Source organism: Haliaeetus leucocephalus, unplaced genomic scaffold, assembly GCF_000737465.1.
Source record: "Haliaeetus leucocephalus isolate CR32 unplaced genomic scaffold, Haliaeetus_leucocephalus-4.0 Scaffold162, whole genome shotgun sequence".
NCBI classification, from domain to species: Eukaryota; Metazoa; Chordata; class Aves; order Accipitriformes; family Accipitridae; genus Haliaeetus; species Haliaeetus leucocephalus.
Window position 1 is genome coordinate 15813062 of NW_010972598.1, and position 19780 is coordinate 15832841.

The 19780-nt window shown below is 51.5% G+C and overlaps 4 protein-coding genes and 1 long non-coding RNA gene across 6 annotated transcripts in view; 2 read left to right on the forward strand and 3 right to left on the reverse strand.

The window, feature by feature from the left end:
• RETSAT (retinol saturase (all-trans-retinol 13,14-reductase)) overlaps positions 1-5720 on the forward strand; it is a 6383-nt gene extending 663 nt beyond the window's left edge. The window contains exons 2-11 of the mRNA XM_010562890.1: positions 3-185; positions 874-1115; positions 1765-1966; positions 2561-2758; positions 2857-2976; positions 3719-3857; positions 4023-4132; positions 4426-4592; positions 4932-5091; positions 5575-5720. Coding sequence (XP_010561192.1) covers positions 3-185; positions 874-1115; positions 1765-1966; positions 2561-2758; positions 2857-2976; positions 3719-3857; positions 4023-4132; positions 4426-4592; positions 4932-5091; positions 5575-5720 — 1667 coding nt within the window. The remainder of the gene's footprint in view (positions 1-2; positions 186-873; positions 1116-1764; positions 1967-2560; positions 2759-2856; positions 2977-3718; positions 3858-4022; positions 4133-4425; positions 4593-4931; positions 5092-5574) is intronic.
• The window catches only part of GCK (glucokinase (hexokinase 4)), a 251262-nt gene that overhangs the window by 154910 nt on the left and 76572 nt on the right, over positions 1-19780 (reverse strand). The gene's annotated exons all lie outside the window — the stretch shown is intronic.
• Positions 2888-10753, reverse strand: LOC104828899. Its single transcript, XR_774075.1, has 3 exons — positions 10671-10753; positions 9114-9675; positions 2888-2973 (listed from the first exon to the last, which is right to left on the reverse strand). It is a non-coding gene; the product is annotated as an uncharacterized LOC104828899 (long non-coding RNA).
• On the forward strand, positions 7807-10735 carry LOC104828898 (caspase-3-like). Its single transcript, XM_010562888.1, has 4 exons — positions 7807-8008; positions 8155-8327; positions 10226-10367; positions 10483-10735. The coding sequence occupies exons 1-4, from the start codon at positions 7807-7809 to the stop codon at positions 10728-10730; spliced, it is 765 nt and encodes a 254-aa protein (XP_010561190.1). The 3' UTR covers positions 10731-10735.
• The window catches only part of TGOLN2 (trans-golgi network protein 2), a 6679-nt gene continuing 220 nt past the window's right edge, over positions 13322-19780 (reverse strand). The window contains exons 2-5 of one of the 2 annotated variants that reach the window (XM_010562887.1): positions 18898-19417; positions 18207-18660; positions 17414-17497; positions 13322-16447 (exon numbers count right to left, since the gene is read on the reverse strand). In XM_010562887.1, the coding sequence (XP_010561189.1) occupies positions 16442-16447; positions 17414-17497; positions 18207-18660; positions 18898-19417 (1064 nt within the window). In that variant the 3' untranslated portion in view covers positions 13322-16441. Of the gene's footprint in view, positions 16448-17413; positions 17498-18206; positions 18755-18805; positions 19418-19780 lie in introns of both variants that reach the window. The other variant, XM_010562886.1, reaches the window with a different exon arrangement.

The following is a 19780-nucleotide window of genomic DNA, read 5'->3' on the forward strand; positions in this document are numbered from 1 at the left end:
AGTTTTCTCAGCAGATAAAGTCCCTGAGAGGCTCGATGCCATCGTGGTGGGCAGCGGCATCGGGGGCCTGGCAGCTGCTGCGCTGTTGGCGAAGGCGGGCAAGCGGGTGCTGGTGCTGGAGCAGCACGGGAAGCTGGGGGGCTGCTGCCACACCTTCAGCGAGAAGGGCTTCGAGTTTGACACCGGTACGGCCCCCACCGGCATTTGGGGTCCCAGATTCACCTCTGGCTCAAAGGTGGTGGTGGGGCGCTCAGCCACAGGGTGGGGGCACTGGGGAGAGGGGGGGATGACCGTGGCAGGAATCGCACCCAAAACACCCGTGGGGACCCAGAGCGGGCATCCCCAGCACCCGCCCCGCATTATACAAGCGCTTTTTCTGCCTGAGCGACGTGGTATCACACACCTTCCCTTGCCCTAAAATCCTCCTGCTGACGGATGAGGTGCTGCTGGTCACGCCCAGTTGCTGTAATGCCAAAACCCTATAAAATTCCCCGTATCCAGCTCAGCCCCTATAGAATTTCCCGTACACGTCTCCCTTGGCAAACTCCTTCCAGCAAGACAAAGTCCAGCTCTGTACATCCCTTGAACTGCATGGGATTAATTATTTACGGCAATACAGAAAGGAAAAATATCAATGTTTAACAAAATTCCTAAAAGCTGCTTAAAAACACAACAGCGAGCGCTTGGTTTTCCCTTTGACCTAAAGTGGAAGGCAGGTGTTTCCCAGCTTTTCCCTTTCCCCTCTGTACAGAGCTGCTGGGGTGGGGGTGGAGAAATAAGAGGAGGGTCCTGTGCATGCCAGGGGTATGTGATAGGATGTAAAAAAAAAAAAGGAAAAAAAAAACCAAAATAAACCAAAAATACATCTTCCAGGTATCCACTATGTGGGGCAGATGCAGGAGGGCTCCATCATCCGTTTCATGGTGGACCAGCTGACGGAGGGGCAGCTGGAGTGGGCTCAGCTACCAGCCGTCTACGACACTGTCGTTTTGGGGGAGCCTGGCAGCGGCAGGACATATCGCATCTATTCGGGGAAGGAGGAATATTTCCAAGGCCTGAAGGAGCAGTTTCCCGGGGAGGGGGCCGCTATCGATGAGTTTGAGCGGCTGGTGAAGGTAGAGGGTGCTTTGGCTTCACCGCAGGGAGGGGATGGGGGGATTTTTTTGGCTCTGGTCCCTCTCTGCAGGGGTCAAGCGAGGAGGGGAAATTTCCACTCCCCCCCCGACACCCAGATATTGGGCAACTGCAGAGAATAGCGGCTTTCAAAATCCGCCCCCACCTGGCTCCAAAAGCATTGGGAAACATCAAAAATCTCCCTTTTCTGCCTCAAAAACCCGGCGTTGCACCCAGAGTTGTAACTCCACTCCCCGTGGATGCTTGTGGTCCCACGGGATGTGCTGGGACCCCCATGAGACCTGACACACACCCCCTCCCCAAACACCATGGGATGATGCTCTGGGACCTCTCAGCCAGTGGGGTGATTGCAATTGTTATCGAAACAGTGCTAAATTAACATTAATTATGCTTCAAAACCACTGCAAAGGCTGAGAGCCTGCACTGCAGGGGAGCTTCTTGGGGGAGGAAGCACTCACCTTGCCCATGCCTCGCTGGGATGCAGCTCTTAAGAGATGCTGTCGCCTCTCTGCTGGCCAAGCAATAAATTTAAGGGGAAAAAGATGCTTTTGAGCATCTTTCCAGCCCACCCTGGGGTTGTCCACAGCCCCCCTGGCGGCAGATGCTCAGCAACATCCTCCCCTCCTGCAGAGTGTCGGCAGAGGGACCATGCTGGTGGGTGTCTTGAAAATGATCCCCCGGGTGCTGGCCACGCTGCTGTGCCGCTCGGGGCTGCTGCCACGGCTCAGCCCCTTCTGCCGGCTGGCATCACACAGCCTGAAGGAGGTGGTGGATGGTCTCACCACCAACCACGAGCTCAGGGCCGTCTTCAGCTACATCTTCCCCACCTACGGTAGGTAGCCAGGAGGCTTCAGGGTGCCATGGAGGTGAAGTTAAACCCTTTAGGAACAAAAAAAAAAAGCAAGAAAACCCTTTTTTCTTTGCTTTTATAAGGGTGATGGCTGTGCGGTTTGTGGGTGAGGGATGCTACGTGCATGGATGCTCTGCCAGCATCCTTGTCCCCAAGCCAGCAGCTGGTTGTCCCTGTTGCTAGCTTTCATCTCTTTCCCTCCGCATCCTTCAGCTTCACAGCATGGCAGCATTGCTCCTCTTACACAAAGGAACATCTACCCACCCTTGACCTTGTGCTGGCACGCACCACCCTGGCCTCACTGTAACACTTTCACCCTGAGCCTTCCCCTTCCCTTCCATCTGCCCTGGGGGTTTGCTCGTGGCCCCCAGTTGCAAAAGAGCCACGGGCTTTGCCACCCATGTCTGATGCCCTCCCTGCTCCTCCGGGTACTGATGACCCATCGTTTCTCATTCCATCCTTTCTTACAGCATCGTGTCCAGCCGAGGGCAAGGCGTTCCTCATCCTAAAAACTTCAGGATAAGCCACAAAACCACGATTCACCACAAACCCATCTTAAGCTGCCCCTTTTTTCAGGCGTGGTCCCCTCGAAGGCCAGCTTCTCCATGCACAGCATCCTGGTGAACCACTTCCTCCATGGCGCGTGGTACCCCAAAGGGGGGGCTGGGGAAATTGCCTTCCACATCATTCCCGTTATCCGGAAAGCTGGAGGAAATGTGTTTGGAAAGGCAGCAGTGCAGACGATCCTGCTGGACACCGAGGGCAAAGCCTGCGGTGAGTGCTGGGACAGGATGGGGCACGTGTAGCTTCTCCCCACCATGGTGTTGCTTTTTAACCGAGCCATTCCTCCCCACCTCACCTTTCCCTTCCAGGTGTGAGCGTCAAGAAAGGCCAAGATTTGGTGAACATCTTTGCTCCTGTTATCATTTCGGATGCTGGGATCTTCAACACCTACGAACGGCTCCTGCCGGCGGAGGCGCGGGCTTTGCCTGGTAAAATGGCAGCGTTGGGTTTCATTGGGGTTATGGCATTAATCCCCCTCTGAGCAACATCAGAAACTGGCTTCTTTATAATTATTTCTTAGAAATCAGCAAAAACCCATGGCTCGTGTTGCAGCATTCAAAACCATCACTGGCCACATGTTTCTTTGCAGGGTTTTTAATCGAGCCTAAATTAGTTTGCCAAAACTAGCCATAGTTAGTAAAGCCCTGACTTGCTGCTCAGTTTCCCAAAAAAACACAGTGTAGCCCCCCAGAACTTGTGAAAGCTGGTGAAAAGTCCATGTAAAGCTGGGTTTAGTGCTGCCACAAAATCTACTTGCTGCTTTGGAAGAGGCATGGCTGGGTAGAAGAAGGCACAGCTGGGTGAAAGTGGGCATGGTTGGGTGGAAGCTTTCTGGGCAATGCTATGGTCCTGGTCTACAACCATTCAATGTTTGCAGAGCAGGAGAGCATTTGAATCTGAGAAGGTCATTAAATCCAGCAAAAGCTCAAGCCAAGGGTACCCTAAACCATCCCCTATAGTAAATCACAGTGCCACTGCCTTCCTTAGAGTTTGCAGGAGCTGCAGTCCCACCCCTTGAGCACACACAGGATGTTTTGAGATAAACCAGTTTTATAAGCTAACATGCGAGCAACGTAGATATGGGGAGGGCTTCTTCTAGGAGAAACCACTTCTCTGTAGCTGAGGATCCCAGAAAATACTAATTTTCCTCTTCTTTCCTCCGTATCACAGAGATCCAGTCTCAGCTTCGCATGGCAACACATGGCGAAGGGGGTTTCACCATCTTCGTAGGTCTTAATGGCTCGAGGGAAGAGCTGGGGCTGGAGCCCACCAACTACTTCATGTACCCAGGAAATGACCTGGATGAAATGTAGGTTGGGCTTCACCTCAGACATGCTTCATTAAGCGTAAGGAGATGGGTGGTGACTCAGAAAATGCTCTCGGCAGATCCTTGCTGCACGGGGATTTGGCCATAACAAGTATTCAGGGAAAGGTTTTCAGCAAGACCCACCCAAATCCTTGCATCTCTCTGCAGAATGAATCGCTACCTGGCTTCTTCCAGAGAAGCAGCTGCCAAGAACATCCCTGTCATATTTGTCACCTGCCCATCGGCCAAGGACCCCACCTGGGAAACAAGGCACCCAGGTACAGGCTGAAGCCCAACCATGAACACTTGTGAGCAGCTTGAAAACTCTTGCTGGGGTTTGGTTTGTTTGATGACTGCAAATGAGGAGTTTCTCCTAAAATAGCCATGATCAAAGCTGCTGAGCAGGTTGCTCATGGAAAGTGGTCTTCAAGATAACTGGACGAAGGATATGGGACCACAGAGACCTGGGGACATCCCAAGGGTTTGCATGGGGAGGGTTGGGTTTGTGGCAAGGAAATGGTGGCATGAGGGTGGTCAGAGGGACAACTGCCCCGACCTTGTCCTGCTGCAGGTAAATCCACGCTGGCCATCGTGACCTTCACCAAATATGAGTGGTTTGAGGAGTGGAAGGATGAGCAGGTCAAAAAACGGGGAGATGATTATGAGGAGTTGAAGAAGACCTTTGTGGACACCATCATGCAGGTTGTCTTCAAGCTCTACCCTCGCATTGAGGACAGGGTGAGGAAACCTGGGGTTTGCAGGTCCTCCAGTTCCTCTCCTGGGTTCCGTCTACCCAGGCCCGTCTTGCAAACACAGGAGCAGGGTCCGGGTGTGCTGGACATAAGGTCCAGCACCAACCCGTCGCTGCTGCCTCCTGACCACACATGCAAGCTGGGGGTACAATGATCCTCCAGGACCATCCTGGGACCAAACCTGGCCAGAACCACCATGCAAGGGTCTGCAAGGAAACCCGTCGCAGCCTGTACCCCACAAAAACAGCTTTCTGGAGCACAGTGTGACACCCCACACCATCACACCTACCCCAGGCAGACCACGTTGTCCCCTTGTCCCCCCCAGATCGAGTACATCTCTGGAGGGACGCCCCTCACCAACCAGCACTACATTGCCAGCCCCAAGGGCGAGATCTACGGCATTGACCACAGCATCGCCCGCCTGCAAGCTGAAGCCATTGCTACCGTGAGGGCACAGACGGCTGTCCCCAACCTCTACCTGACAGGTACCATGGCCACCACCCAGACACCACGCTTTCAGATTAGGACACCTCTGGGGAAGCAGGATACAGGGGGAGAAAACCTTCAGTCCTTCAATGAAATAAGGGGACAAGCTGCTGCCATGCCATAGGGCAATGCAAGAGCCGCTGGAGCATGTCTAAGTGGAGCTGCATGGTCCCAACAGGAGGAGGAAAAGGCTGTGCCTCCTCCAGCTCCTGGACGTTGTCTCCTTGCCCAGCGCTGATTTATTTTAGCTGGGCAGCATGAGACCCTTTCCCTGCTGGGGAGAAGGAAGGGGTCAAACGGAGGGGTTTCATGGGTTCAAACCCAAGGGATGGCGTGCGGGAAGCTGGAGGGTGGGGAGAGCAGATGATGGATGGCAATGGTGGTGTCCAGCAGCATTGAGGGTCAGTTGGGAACAGAGAGCGCGGGCTGCCCACAGGTACCCACCACAGCCACTGCCATCACTGTCTTCCACTCTCTTCCAGGGCAGGATTTGTGCCTGGGCGGCTTCGTGGGAGCTCTGCAAGGAGCTTTCATCTGCGCCAGCGCTGTCCTCAAGCGCAACATCTATGTCGACGTGGCACAGCTGAAAAAGCGCACGCAGGCTACCGATGCTAAGAAGAAGGACTAACACCTGCTGTCCCACCAGCCAGGACCTCCCTTTCCCCCCAGCTCACCGGATCACCCCCTTATTTTCTGCTGTAAATCACCTGTAGCACATCCTTCTCTAACACGAAGCCAAAGGATTACAGCCCAGGAAGACACCATTCCCATTTCCAGCCAGCTTGCCTTGGACCTTACCTACCTAGAGCTCACCTCCTTCCACCACAACATCCGCCACTAGTGAGTAAAAGCCAGTGCTGATCCCTGGCCGCCCTTTTGAGGCTTCCCTCCCAGCATAGGGAAGAGGTGCTCCAAGAGCTGCCGTGTGCAGCAGTGGCCAGGAGAGAAGTCAAGGCAACCCCAAAAACCAGGCTGCACCAGAAGGCAAAACACAACAGCTTCTACTAACAACACCCATGGTCACTTGATCCCCCCCAGTGTCCGAGAGCTGCCTGGACCATTGGAAGAGCATCAACCTTCACCTGCAACCCCCAGACCTGCTGGGTCAAGGGGAGCAAGCCCCATGGGGATGCTTTCCCCCTTTCAGACAGCAGCTTTGGCATCGACTTGGGCTCCTGAAGCTTCACTGGGCTCATTAAGCTCCATGTGGAGCTCGGCAGCCCTGGGGGTTGCGGAGGCAGAGGAAGCAGCACCTCCCCAAGACAGGGCCGTGCATGGGCTTGTCCGGGCAGCATCAGGCAGGTTTGGTAAACCCCTGCAAGCTGCTGGACGGGCACCGTCTGCATTTCAGCAAGGGGGAAAAAAATCACACCAACCCAAGCCCCATCGCTGTGTTTTAATGAAAGTGCCCAGATGAGGCTCACAGACATGGTCCTTCAGGAAGGTGCCAGCTCCTGGCTCAATGGGTTGGTGGAGTAAGTGGGTCCTTCTGGCAGGCCAAGGCCAGGCGTGGAGGGATTTAAGCCAGATTTAAAGCTCTTTAAAAGCAATGGTGCTTGCTAGCTGTACAGTGCTGTCAAAGTCATACCTTGCTGCAGCAGAGTAGCAGGACCATGATGCAGCCCCTCAGCCCTGCAATGCTGCTGATATTTTGGTGCTGCTTTACCCCCCATCTCTCAGAGACGTGCGACGGTGCAAACACCCACTCCTTTAGCATTAAAAAAAGCATAGCCTTTCTGTCTGCTGGGAAAAGCTTGGGAAGACGATCAAAGCCCTCTACGAATGGGAAGGGAAGCACAAGACCAGAAAGAAATAAAATAATAACAAGCATCTTGTGATTCGCACCTTGTGATGTAGGATCAGCAGGCCTGGGGTTAGGGTGACGTGAGAGGGCTGCTTTTCAACACTCCAGGTCAGCAAGTTTGGGAAGGGAAGGAGAGAAAGGATGCAGCTGAGATTCATCCTTGTGAGCAGGTTGCTGGGGTCTATTCCTGCACCAGCACAGACTGCTTTTGGGGAGGAATAATTGCAGAAGTGCCATAATTGGGTACTCCAAGCAGGTAAAACCAGCTGGCAAGTGCCTACCGCCTCGCTGGGAGTGGGCAGGGTTAGGCAACACTGTCCAAAAAGCCCTGCGAGGAGCTCGTGGGGGAAGCTGGAAGAGGCCGTTTTCCCTGGGGTTAGCGATGGGAAGCAGGAATTGCCTGGCTTTTGGGGGAAACCAGGACTCAGAGACAGAGTGAGAAAGGCAGGGAGGGATCGCCTCATCGTTCCTGGTGCTTCCCGCAATGCAGGTGTTCCCATCCCCCATCACTCTCCAACCTCCCCCACCATTCCTTTGGAGAAAAAAAAAAACAGCAACAAAATCCTTTTTTTTTTTTTCCTCCTAACATATGCCCCACATGCTCCAGGCTGGACAGTGCCAGCCCAGCCCTCTTGCAGCTGGCGATGCCCGCCGAACCCAGGGGTGAACCATGGCCCTTCTCCTACCCCCGTGACTCATGCCCAGGTGCCATCTTGCAGGTGACAGGGCATTGCTCCTGCCTTGCCCTTGAAAATCAGCTGCGCCAGCATTGAGTCAGCCAGCGGAGCAGGATATGCTCTCCTGGACTTCCTGAAGGAGGACTCGGGGCTCACCGCTAGACAAGCCTGAGCTCCCTGCTGGCGCAGTGGGGGTTTGGAGACCACCTACCCATCCGAGGGGACATCCCAGTATGTCCCAGCCAAGGCAAAGCCGGGCTCTTGTCATCGTCAACACCGATTTCTGCAGCAGCAATGGTGATGTGGTGTTTGGGACCCGGAGAGGAGCCAAGAGGGAAGCGGAAAAGCTTTCCAACGTACTCTCACGGCTCAACTACAAGGTGAAACTGATGCATAACAAGACAGCCAAGGAGATAGAAGACCTTTACCAGCAAGGTATGCGTCCCCCTGCCAGCCCCTAAACCCCCTCCTCATCTTACCCCAAGCCCAGCCATCTCTCATATCCCACCTCTCGGTCTAAGTAACCTCCACGACACCCTGAGTCGATGCTCGAAGGCATTGCTTTGGCTGTGTCGTTGCAGAATGCTGCTGCGAGCACGGGGAGTACTTTGTGAGTGTCATCTCCAGCCATGGAAAGGAAGGGTTCATATTTGGTTGCGACTCAGAGCCGGTTAAACTGACCCGGATTTTCCAGATTTTATCCTCAGAGAAGCGCCTGGTGCTCAGCAAAATACCCAAAATCTTCTTTATCCAGGTAACACAGCTACTGGATGATAATCTGATCCCTTTTTTGCTAAGTTTGTGCAGAATTAGACTGGCACAAGCATGAGGCTTGAGGTTGCTGCGGGTATGTCTGTTTTAATTGTGGATTTTGCTACACCCATGTAAGAGCTCGATCCTTTCGTTGCTCCCCAGCTTCCCACCACAACCCTCCAGACCTCTTTTTTCATGCTTTCACTGATTTTGAGGTTTCTTTGCTCACTGCAGACACTGCTCTCACAGCCTGTCATCACCCATACATGTGGCCCTTCTTTGATAAACAGCCTTGGCCTTTCCCCAGTGTCTCCAGACAGGAGCATTTCTCCCAGTGATTTGCACCCTCTGGACTGCCTGTGCTGAAACCAAATTGTTCACCATGATATACGACATTGCTGGGATCAAATATTCCTCCCAGACACCATCAGGATATAGATGAATCAGTAAAAACTGCCTTCAGATCCCATCACTGTGATATTTGGGCACAGCAAAGTCCTGGGGTAGGGCTGGGAGAAGCCCAGCTGTGAACTGGTGATGTAGTAGGGAAAAAAATAAAGCCCACATCTGGTTCCCAAGCAGCAAAGCAGAGAGGAGTGTGAACATGGCCTTGCAGGAAAGGAGCCCTGGAAGTATGCTCTAATACTGATCTGACAGGGAGGATTAGATCACTGAACAAACAAATAATTCAGCAATTGGATGGATACCAGCAGATAGTGTGAGCTCTGCAAACATTATGCAAATACACAGAAATCTTTTCACCTGAAAGCAAGTATAAATGACTCACAGCATTCGTTTTCTTCTGGTAAGGGGCTTGGCTGCTGTTCAGGAAGCAGTGACAGCCGGGGGCATCCTCCAGGCAAGCCAACAAACCCGGAGACTGGTCCGGGTACCTCGATCAGCAGGCAAAAGCTGTGCTCCTGCTGACGAACGCTGTCCTCGTAGAGCAAACACCGTAGGGCTGAGGGTGCCCAGAGCCTAGGCTGGAAGAGAAGGACTGCTTCCTCTCAGCATTACCATGGCTCTCGGGTCCCCATGGCTCCCGGTGGCCTCCATCCACCTCTCTGGGCTGTTCAGTGCCAGGGTGTTGCAGCCCATTTGCTTGCAGGCATCTCTGCGGGCCACATCCTGAGCAAGGATTTACTGCTGGCATTTGGCAGGTAGTTTGCACGGGGAGAGGTGAGGACATGCTCCCCTCTCCCTAATGCTGGGAGATGTCCACCGCTGGCATTTGGTCTGGTCCCAACCAACATGTCACAGCAGAGGTGGCTCCAGGTAGGTGTGAAACATGCCCTCAGAGCTCTAGTCCCTCTCCAGCGCCTTCCCAACACCAGCCCAGTACTCCATCCCTGCAAGAAAGACCAAACCATCACGTAGAATAGAGGACTGTGCATGAACTGGGCTGCCTGCAGGCTGAGACCCAAGGGGAATCCCTGCCAGCACCTTCCCAGTGGACTCTTGTGTTTCCAGGTGTATTTCTGGGTTCGCACATGCAGCACCGCATTTTCCATGGAGGGGAGGGGTACATGCAAAGAGAAGGGGAACCAGGTTCACGAGAAATGCATGGGGAAGAGAGGAGGGAGCCCCATCTCTAGGCTTATTGCAAGAGAGGCCTGGAAAAGCTGAGCTGCAGTGGATGAGAAGGGAAGAGGATGGTGGACGGATGAGATGGGAAGGGTATGGAGATGGGAGAGAAACGATGTGGGGCTGTAGGACTTGGGGAACGGGAGCTAGGAGGGCCTCTGCACCATGGGATGGGTTGTAGGCTTGACCTGGGGAGGGGGCTACAGGTCCACAGGGAGCCCCCAAAGACCCCAGGAGCTTTAGGCTTGCCCTGGACACAGACAACAGGGAGAGAGCAAAGCAGGGGGAAGCTCATGACAGCTGTTCTGCCCGCAGGCTTGCCGGGGGGCAGAATTCGACCAGGGGGTGGTTGTGGAATGTGACAGCGGAGAGCCCAAGCCAGACTGCGAGCCAGACTGCTTCTCAGACTACCTCTCCATCCCTCCCCAAACTGTTGTGATGTTCGCCTGCAGCCCAGGTAAGGGAAAGCCCCTGACACACCAGCACCGGCCGAAAAAGTTTCCTTTTGGAAACGTTGCCATCACAGGGCCACAGCACAGCCAACGTTTCTTTCCTTCCTTTACATTCTGCAGGCTACGTGGCCTTCCTCAATGTCTTTGGATCCATGTTCCTCCAGGCCCTGCTCAAAGTCCTGGAGGGAGAGGAACGTCACCTGGCCCTCAACCTCCTCATGACCCGCATTAACTGGGAGGTGGCCTTTTGCTGCCAGGCCAGGGGCACCTATGAGGGATGCAAGGAGATGCCCTGCTTCGTCACCAACCTGCTGCAGGAGGTCTTCCCCTTCTCGGCACCCATCGCAGAGGAGGCAGATGGTGTTTGAGAGTTGCCAGCTCTTCAGAAAAGCCCAAGGGGTGAAGAGCAGCAGCTTGGCTGCAAGAAGTCCCCTGCCATGCATGGAGAAAAAAAGACAAAGAAGGAAACCAAGAAAACCCCTCTGGAAAGGCGACTGGCTCAAGCCAGGATGTGCCGGAGCTACCGGGGGGAGGTTTTAACAAGCCAAGTGCAGCTGGAGCAGATCTTACCATGGGACCTTCTGCAGAGCAGAAGCATCTGATTTAAGCACATGACGGTGCAGTGACACCCAAACACCCTATGGCAGCAGCCCCACACCACGGCTACCCGCAGCTCTGGAGGGGGACATAAACCTCCTTCTCCCCAATTTTCTTACACGAAAGAGCTCCAACCTTGCAAATGCAATCTCACCCATTTGGTTTTTTTTTAATCTAAACAAACTTTCACAGGCCATGGACTTCTGTCTTAGAGAGGCAAAGCTGCTGTGTCTACTTGGTGTCCTACCCATAATGAAAATACTGCTGCCCTGCTGCAAAGATCACCTCATATTCAAGCTGTTTATTCATGAGGCTGTTCAAGAATTCAAAGCTTTTTAAAAAAAAAAAAAAAGTAGGATAGCTAGCAGGATTTGCAGGTTGGTAGGTTAACTTGGGACCTGGAGTGGAGGTCAGAGAGCGATCTGGGAGCATTTGCTTAAGGTAGCTCTTGGAGCTCACAACAGATAACTGGGTCTTTGTGAGCTTCCTTCTTAGGTGAGGAAGGGGAGAGGGGAAAAGCTCCGGCCGGGATATGAGTGGAGGGGATGGATGGGCTGGGACACCTCATGGACCTCATGTATTTGGTCAAGATGGTCCCCTCCCGTTGTCTCTTTGTTACCAAGAATAAGCATAAAAGCCACATCAATAAAAAACCCCGAAGGGCTCCTGTGCAGAATGCAGGGACATCCCTGGTGTGCGAGACAGGGGACCAGACCTCAGCCAGCCACACAAGGGAGGAAGGGGTTAAAGGGGCAAAGATCTCCATCAAAGCATGCTGAGTTTCACCCTGCGCTCATGCATTAAGTTCATACATTAAACCTCCACTGCCTCCACCCTAACGGCCTCTCCGATAAACCCTGGCCCTGTTGGTATTTCTCAGCGTAGCCCTGAGCAATTCAGCTCCAGTAAGCAGAGCCCAACCCAGCTGGGCAGATAATTTTGGTTTCATTTAGCATTTTTTCCACTCCTGGACTTTGACTCACAGGTAGGTGTGCAGCACAGCCACCCCAACACAACTCATGCCTGGCATTCACTGCATCCTGGCACACATGATGGGATGCTCATGCTGCTGCCTCTCTCCCTTTGAGCGACCTGCATTATTGTTCCTTCCCTGCTACATTATCTCTACCTGTAGGAATAAAATAGCTTTGAGACCTCTACAGCACGCTCAAATTAGGGTGGAAGTGGGCAAGGGGTTCAAAGAGCTCCTGGAGCACAATTCAGTAATTCTTGTTTCTTCAGGAAACCACCCCAAAGACACACAGCAGAGAGGCACTCTGATCTCCTCGTAGGAAGACCTGGATGGACGCTCAATCCGACAACCCCACATGCAGATGAATGGTGAATTTTCATTTTAATCCCCCACTTCCACCATTTTTCCTCCCCCCAAGCTCTCAGCAATGCTGTCAACAGGAAAACAAGTGGCCCTCCCTTTTTCCTAGCCCATCCTTTGCACTCACTGCCAGGGAGCTGGTGTCCAGCCAAGTTGGAGGAGAGTGCAGGAGGGTGGATTTTCTCCTTTTAGGGAAAAAGTGGGGAAAAGGAGGAAGTTTCTTCCATTTACTGCAGGAAGCAGCAGTAGATGCTACCCAGAAGCACCCTCATCATCTGCTGTTGATCATGGCACCTTCTCTTCCCCCTTCCACAGCTGGTCGGGCAGCAGCATCCCACGCAGGCTGCTCTCGCTGTGGGGGATCAGAAGGGGCACCACTGGGCTCGCTCTTTTCCAGTCTCTGCTGCTCAGGGGAGGCAGGCTGTGCTGGGATCCGGGCTGCATCCTCCTCAGAGCCTCCCTGTGGGTGAAAGAAGAAATACAACAGGAGAGATCCACAGCTGAGCTGTTAAAAGCAGTTTAAACTCTATCTTAAGGTCAGGTCCTAAATAACCCTGCTCACTCCCACACGTACGAGGGACTGAACTGGTCAAGAGGAACGGGATTGCCGGTACAGGGTGATCGTGAAGCAGACTGGAAACCTTTCAAATCTGCTCTCAGCTGAAACCTGTCTCGGCTCCTTCCGGCTGCAGGGTTAGTTGGTCACACAAGGGCCAAGTCTGCATGTGCAAATTGAGCACACAAAGCTTTGAACACAAACCACTCAGCTCAAAGTGTCGTTTTTGTTAAAACAAATTTTTTTTTTTTTTTTTTTTGGCAGAAAGAGGAACTAATGTGCACTGTTGTCGTCAGGTTTCAAAGCAGACCATACAAAGAACACCAAAAAAAAAAGTGAAAACTCAATGCTTTTATTTTTAAATCCATTTATTGATTTCACCACACAGAAAAAAAAGTACAAAGAAATATAAAAATTCTGATCCTTCAAAGCAAGTTGCATTTCACTGCAGCAGAAAAAAAAACATTTGCTGAATCAAACCGGCAAGGCAGCTGGCCTAAAAGTAGTAACATTTGGCAAAAAAACCTATGTACCGACAGATGCCATCCGTTCAAAAAACATGTTTTGTCCAAAGGGAAAAGGTTACACACACCTTGACCCATTTGAAACACATTGCATAAATTTAAATACCATAAAAATGAACAAACTGGGACTCATTCCCAGAGGTTTCACACAGCTTGGACAATTACAGCGACTGTTGCCAGAAACACGCCGCCCCCGGGAACTGCTGGGCAGGAGGAGATTTAGGGGGGAGTCCCCTCGATTTAGCCTGGTGTGAGCTCTGCCTCTCCCCAAAACCTGCACTTCCCAGGCACCGGGCATTTCTGTTTTGCCAAAGCCACACCAGGCACCAAGCAAACCAACAGTTCCCACGGAGACCTGATGTATGACCTCGTTAACCTGATGAACGAGCCCATGCTCAGTCCAGCCTGATGTTTGAGGTATGACGGTCCTGCTCTCCAAAGAACTCACTCCCTTCGGCTTGCTGTTAATAGCTAGCTGCTGCTAACGGGGGTGGGATTTCCAACACAACTTGGAATGACAGAGGACTGAAAGACATTTGAAAAAGCTCACGGGATAGAAAAGCAAGCAGATGGTGAAAAAAACCCTTTGTAAATTATTTTTCAACTAAAAAAATAGGACAAAGCAGGAAAACAGTGCGCACACTCTAAAAATTCAGGAATGAGCAGCTCAGAAGCATATGGTATTTCACATGTTGGAATGTTTTTTTTCCCCCACTGTCATTAGACAAAAGGCACCCCCTCCCACCCCGCATCCTGTCCATAAATCAACCACACAACAGTGAGCCTCAGACTTATCCTATGGGATCTCTGAAACAGTGGAGTCTTGTTGCAGGAGTTCCCACCCTTTTCAGAAGGCACATTTCCCCGAAGGGTTATGTTCCCAGACTTGTTTTCCTTTTTCTTCCCTCCACCTCACACTCCTGTTCTCCAAAATAGCTTCTGCAAGTACTTTTAGCATCAGAAAAGTTTACTACGGAAACCTTGAAAGCTATTTAAAGCCAAGAGGGACTTTCTCCCACTCTTTGTGCTTGCTAACAGCCCACAAAAAGAAAAAAAAGAAAGAGGATTTTTCTTTTAGGAGAGGGTCAAGCCCCTTCTCCCCTCTTACATGGGGAATGAACCGCTAGGAAAAGAAAAATACAGCTATAGCTTTCATGTCCAGACAAGGAAATGTCTTTGCCCTTGTCAAACATGACTATCTTTAGCAACCACAGGGCAGATTACCAATTGTTCACAACCTCGGGAAGGCCGGAAAAAGGCCGGCCTCATCCCCTGAGTCGCTTTCGCAGCCAGCTGGAGGGAAGTTAACCCCACCAGGATTCTTCCTGTGCAGTCAGTCAGCAAGTGCACGGAGAGGGCGACTCACGTACGGCTGGCATGAGCTTTGGGCATAAGACGGGTACCCGTGTGAAGAGCTCTAGATGCCTCATACCAATTTTTTTTTGCCCATATTGGAAAAAACAAAAGCATGAGCCAGGCAGGCACTTCATGCCCTCTTGAGAAACGTCCCATCTCAAACAAACATCTTTGGAGTAGAACTACAAAAATAAAAACAACCTCACAGCTATAACTTGTTAATCAACACATTTTGCAGCCTTAAATATAACCAGTACGTCCCAGGCCCTAGTTTAAGTGCTCCACAGTAATATCGAAGTGACCAGCTCAGTGACAAGCAGCCAGTAATGTGTACACTCAACCACACAAAACGTCTCAAAGCCAGGGCCAGCAGAGCCATGGAAGAGCAGGAAGAGGTTGTGCCGGTGATACAATAAGCCCTTTCATATGTCAGTCACCTGCTCAGGAGGTGACCTCGGGGAGAAGACGCCCTGTGGTGACTCACAGGCAGAAAAAGACGGCGCCCACGCTGTGGGCTACAACAGTTTCCCAAGGAGAGAGGCGCTCGGCAGGCACAGCGCTGCCAAGGCTTGTGCAACCCAGGGGACGAGCAGCCCCCTTGCCTCTCAACTGGGCAAGAAAGCAGCACTTCTCCAGCAAGAGCCAACGCTGAGTGCTCAGTCGTGGCGAGCTCTACAACCAATGGAGGCTCTATTCCGTGGAGCGGAATACTCCAGGGCCTCAATACTGCGTTTTTGAGGAAGAGGTTTGAAGGACTGCAAGTTTCATTCATCACAAACCCTTCAGGTTTACCGTACATTTTACATTACCACATAACTACATTTTACAAGGGGGAGGAACGCAATCTTCCAAGGCAAAGTCTGCTGCAACTACACTGCAGCAATTTGGCACGAAGCTTTCTAAGCCTAACCTGCCCTCCTTCACAGCATCAAACTGCAACTGTCACCTTTAGTGCAAACATCTGAACTCTGGGGATTGCGAGGGAAAAGACCCGCTTGGAGCATAAGACATGCGCGAGGAAATTTAAGCTACAACCCAAGGGCCAAAGACTACTCCAGCATTTCCAAAGATGTGCATGAAAGAGAGAATCTAGATGATAAACTCTAACATTGTCTTCATCACAGAGAGAAAAAAAATCAAACCAAATCAGAGTCCTTGGCAGATCATTTCCAAACTAGTGCAATCAGTCACGCTTTGAACTTTAGCATCCAAATACAACGGACAGAAGAGGAGAACGTCTGTGTCTCAAGCAAGACTGTGCTGGTTACAAAGGCAGCTCTATGACTCTGGAAGGGGAAGAGTCACATGGCTCATTTCACAGGCAGATATTTTTTTTTTTTTCCCCTCCCAAGAGGTGACGTCAGTACAGTAGATGGCAAACTCCATTTCATTTGGACACAAAAGTTCTGTCAAGTGCTGGGGACTGTTTTTTCCTGGGTCACAGGCTAGAAGCCAGATGCCCAAGCGGAAAACGAGTTCATCTTCAGGCAGCTGGGAAAGGAGAAACATGTTTCGAGGAAGTGAGAGGTTTAATGTTACCAAGGTGCAGGTGCAAAATTAAAACCATTTCCCCTTCTTCCTGTTGTCTGAAATCTGAACACGGCAGCACAACTACAACTCAGAGCGTTACAGCAGGGGAGTCGGTGGGTGTCCCAGTGTTCCTGCATTTTCATTGCCAGCTGTCATTATTCCGCTGAATATCCGAGGAGGAATCTAGATCTGGAAAGGCACAAAGAAAGGTTTAAAAAATTTGAAAGCTCAGCATTGCTTTTCTACCCTGACAAAGCATCAGGGTTTGAGCAGGCTGAGCATCTCTGATGTGCTTTCAAATAAAAACCAAGCTCTTTCTAACTGCCTGGCTGCTTTACTGTGCCTCAGGGACAAGTCAGGAAATTCTTGGCAAGGGAAACAAATTCCCAAAATATAGGTGAGACTAAATAGGGAAGCTCAAGCAGGCAAATTGTCTCTGTGGCACTCAGACAGCTTCCCCAGCCAGACATGGCTGCAATTCAGGAAGGGAGAGAACTGAGCTTCCACTCCCAACAGCACACAGTGCCTCTGCAGAGCCAAAAGCAAGCCAGATGACACTGCCTTGAATTTATATGCAAAATCCCTAATGGCATTTGAAAATGGATCGTCACCGATCCCCCAAATGCTGACAACCTTCTGAAAGACTAAGTTTCAGCTTCGGGTGACTTTTTAAAATTTTCTTCCTCCTCTTCCCACTGCAAAAAATAACTACAGACACTTCTGAATTCAAGGACAGCTGGTGAAAAAAAGTTTCAAGGAGAAGAAGAAGGAGACTTCTCCCCATGCCCTACCCTTCTCCCGCTAAAAACTTTGAAAAAGTCATTTGAGTCAGTGACAAACTATTCTTAAGCACACCTGACCTTGAGACTCAAAAAATTCTGCCCCGTGTTAGCTCTGCCATCATTTCTCAACATTATTGCTTCCACTTTCTGGCAAAACCCTACCTCCAGACTAAGAGAGGGGTTTTTGGGAAAAAAAAGAAAAAAAAAAAAAAAAAAATCTGCTTTCTATACCAACCAAGTAGGGGCTTTGTGACCGTTTCTAATGTGAAAGGCCAATATATCGCATTTACAGCGTACAACAGGCACCGCAGCCCCTTCTCTCAGCCTGCCCGGCTCCCGGGGTGAGGCAGCACCCGTTTCAGGTAGATCTTACCTTTTGATCCAGTCTCTGATAATCGCCAGATTTGGGCCGTCGACCACTTTTTGACCTTTTCCCTTCCAGAGCAAAAGCAATGATCTTTGGAGAAAGAAGTTGGGATAAGGTGAGTGGGACAGTAGTAAGCAAATAAGCTCTTTCTCACTTCAAACACAGGCACTTTCTAATGGGCCAAAGACCAGCTTCACTTAACTCCTTCTAATGACCACACTTCATCTGAAAAAGCACTCAAATAAATGCCAATATTTAAACCCAGCTAAGATTGAAAGCAAGTGATAATGAGGTTTGCCTTCATGCAGAAAACAATAAGAATTTGTTCTCTTTCTCCTACCTCAAAAATAGCTTTGCAGGAGGAACAAAAAAAACAGCAAAAGAGCATTTGAGTTGCATCCTCCCATGCAAGACTATTTAAGAACAAGTCTTCCGCAACCTGCTATAGAAAACTCACCGTGATCGAACAAAATACAGGGTAACTTCACACCTTATCCTTTTCACTTCTCTCAGATGAAAATAACCACCAGAGATGAAGCTATCCAATTTCCAGAGATCTGACCCCTTTCCTAGTTACAACACCCTCTCTGCTCCTTCCAAAGCTGTTGAGACTGAGGCTCAAATTAATATTAATCAAACCCACACCATGCAGCAAGGGGGAGATATTGGTGAGAAGCAAAAGTCAGGGTGAGGGGAAAGGTCTTCAACCAAGCAGGACCCAATCTGCAGCAAGAAGAAAGGAAGCTCCTAAACCACAGGGGAGACGTCGAGAACCTGGGTAAGGAGCACAGCCACTCACCTTGCGTTTGTTGTGATACGCAATGTATAAGGCAGCAACAATAATAGCCGTGGTCACCAGGTACGCGAAGAAGTGGCTGCTCTCTGACTGGTCCCTGGGGGGAGAAGGAGCACTCTTCTCTCTCTCCTTATTAAAGGAGGAGGCATCACTGCCTTTTTTAGCCTCATCCTCTTCCTCTCTGGTGCTTTCTTCATTGTCTGAAAAACTGTTGCCCTCAGTAGCGGAGGACTGTAGTAATCCATTTTCACCTCTCAGTGAGCCCATTTGATTAGGCTGGTTGTCAACCTGGTTATTGCTATTGCTGCCCTGGTTCTTGTTGTTGTTCTGGTTCTTGATGTTGCTTTCCTGGTTCCCGGTTTTGGTGTCCTGGTTGTTGGTCTGGTTTGTGTCGCTGCCCTGGTCCTGGCTGTTGCTGTTCCGGTTGTGATCCTGGTCCTTATTATTGCTGTCCCCGCCGTTCTCCCCATTCTTCTTGTTGCTGTCCTCATTCTTCTCCCCATTCTTGTTGTTACTGTCCTCATTCTTCTTACTGCTGTCCCGGTTGTTGCCTTCGTTCTTGTTGTTGTCCTTGTTCTTGTTGTTGCTGTCCCGGTTGTCACCCTGGTTCTTGTCGCTGCTGTCCCCGTTGTTCTCCCCGTTCTTCTTGTTGCTGTCCCCGTTGTTCTCCCCATTCTTCTTGTTGCTGTCCCCATTTTTGCCCTGGTTCTTGTCGCTGCTGTCCTGGTTGTCACCCTGGTTCTTGTCGCTGCTGTCCTGGTTGTTGTCATCATTCTTCTTGTTGCTGTCCTGGTCGTTGCCCTGCTTCCCACCGTTGCTGCCTGAGTTGTTGCCCTGCTCCTGGTTGTTGCCAACCCCGTTACTGGGGTTGCTAGGCTGGCTGTTGGCCTGGCTACCAGTGCTGCTGCCTTGTTTGTTGGTGGTTATTGCGTTGCTGTCTTGGCCATTGGTCTGCTTCTCCGGGCTGCTATTGTGGCCAGACTCATCCATGTCTTTCTGCTCCTTATCCATCATCTCTCTGTTATTTGTGTTCATTTTGGAGCTTCCCTCGCTGGGTGGATCTGATCCAGAGCGCGGCTCTCTGTTCCTTCTGGACTCATCCAGGTGCTCATCCCCCTGGGTTTCCTGGCCATTACGTGCTCCAAGCTGGAGAGATCTCCCAGTATCTGCTGCCATTTTGCTGGACTCTCTTTGGTCTGCCTTCTGCTCCTCAGCTGTCAGCAAACACACAGAGCTCACAGTCACCGCCCACCCCTGCAGTCAGAGTAAGCAGCATGCCCGGCTGGCTGAGACACCTTCCCGGCCAACATGGCCCCACCACTGCCAAAAGCAGAAGGAAACTCCCCCGCAAGGGAGACAGGTGAGGGGAACAAGCCCGGCGGCAGGCTGCCCCCGAGGGAGCCCCGCCCCCCCCCCACCCGGGACTCCCACCACACGCAGGAGGGGCCCAGCAGCAGAAGAGCCCCCCCAAACCAGCCCCGGCCCGAGGGCGAGCGCTGCCCTGGCTTCGCTACTCCCGTTCCCCGGCACTGCCGAGCCCCCAGCCCAACCGCTCCCCCTCAGCGACCCCCCGCCCC

Coding starts and splice junctions, on each gene's coding strand:
- LOC104828898 (XM_010562888.1), top strand. CDS start 7,807: ATGTCCCAGCCAAGGCAAAGCCGGGCTCTTGTCATCGTCAACACCGAT. Junction 8,009..8,154: donor AGAAGACCTTTACCAGCAAG/GTATGCGTCCCC, acceptor GTGTCGTTGCAG/AATGCTGCTGCGAGCACGGG. Junction 10,368..10,482: donor GATGTTCGCCTGCAGCCCAG/GTAAGGGAAAGC, acceptor TACATTCTGCAG/GCTACGTGGCCTTCCTCAAT.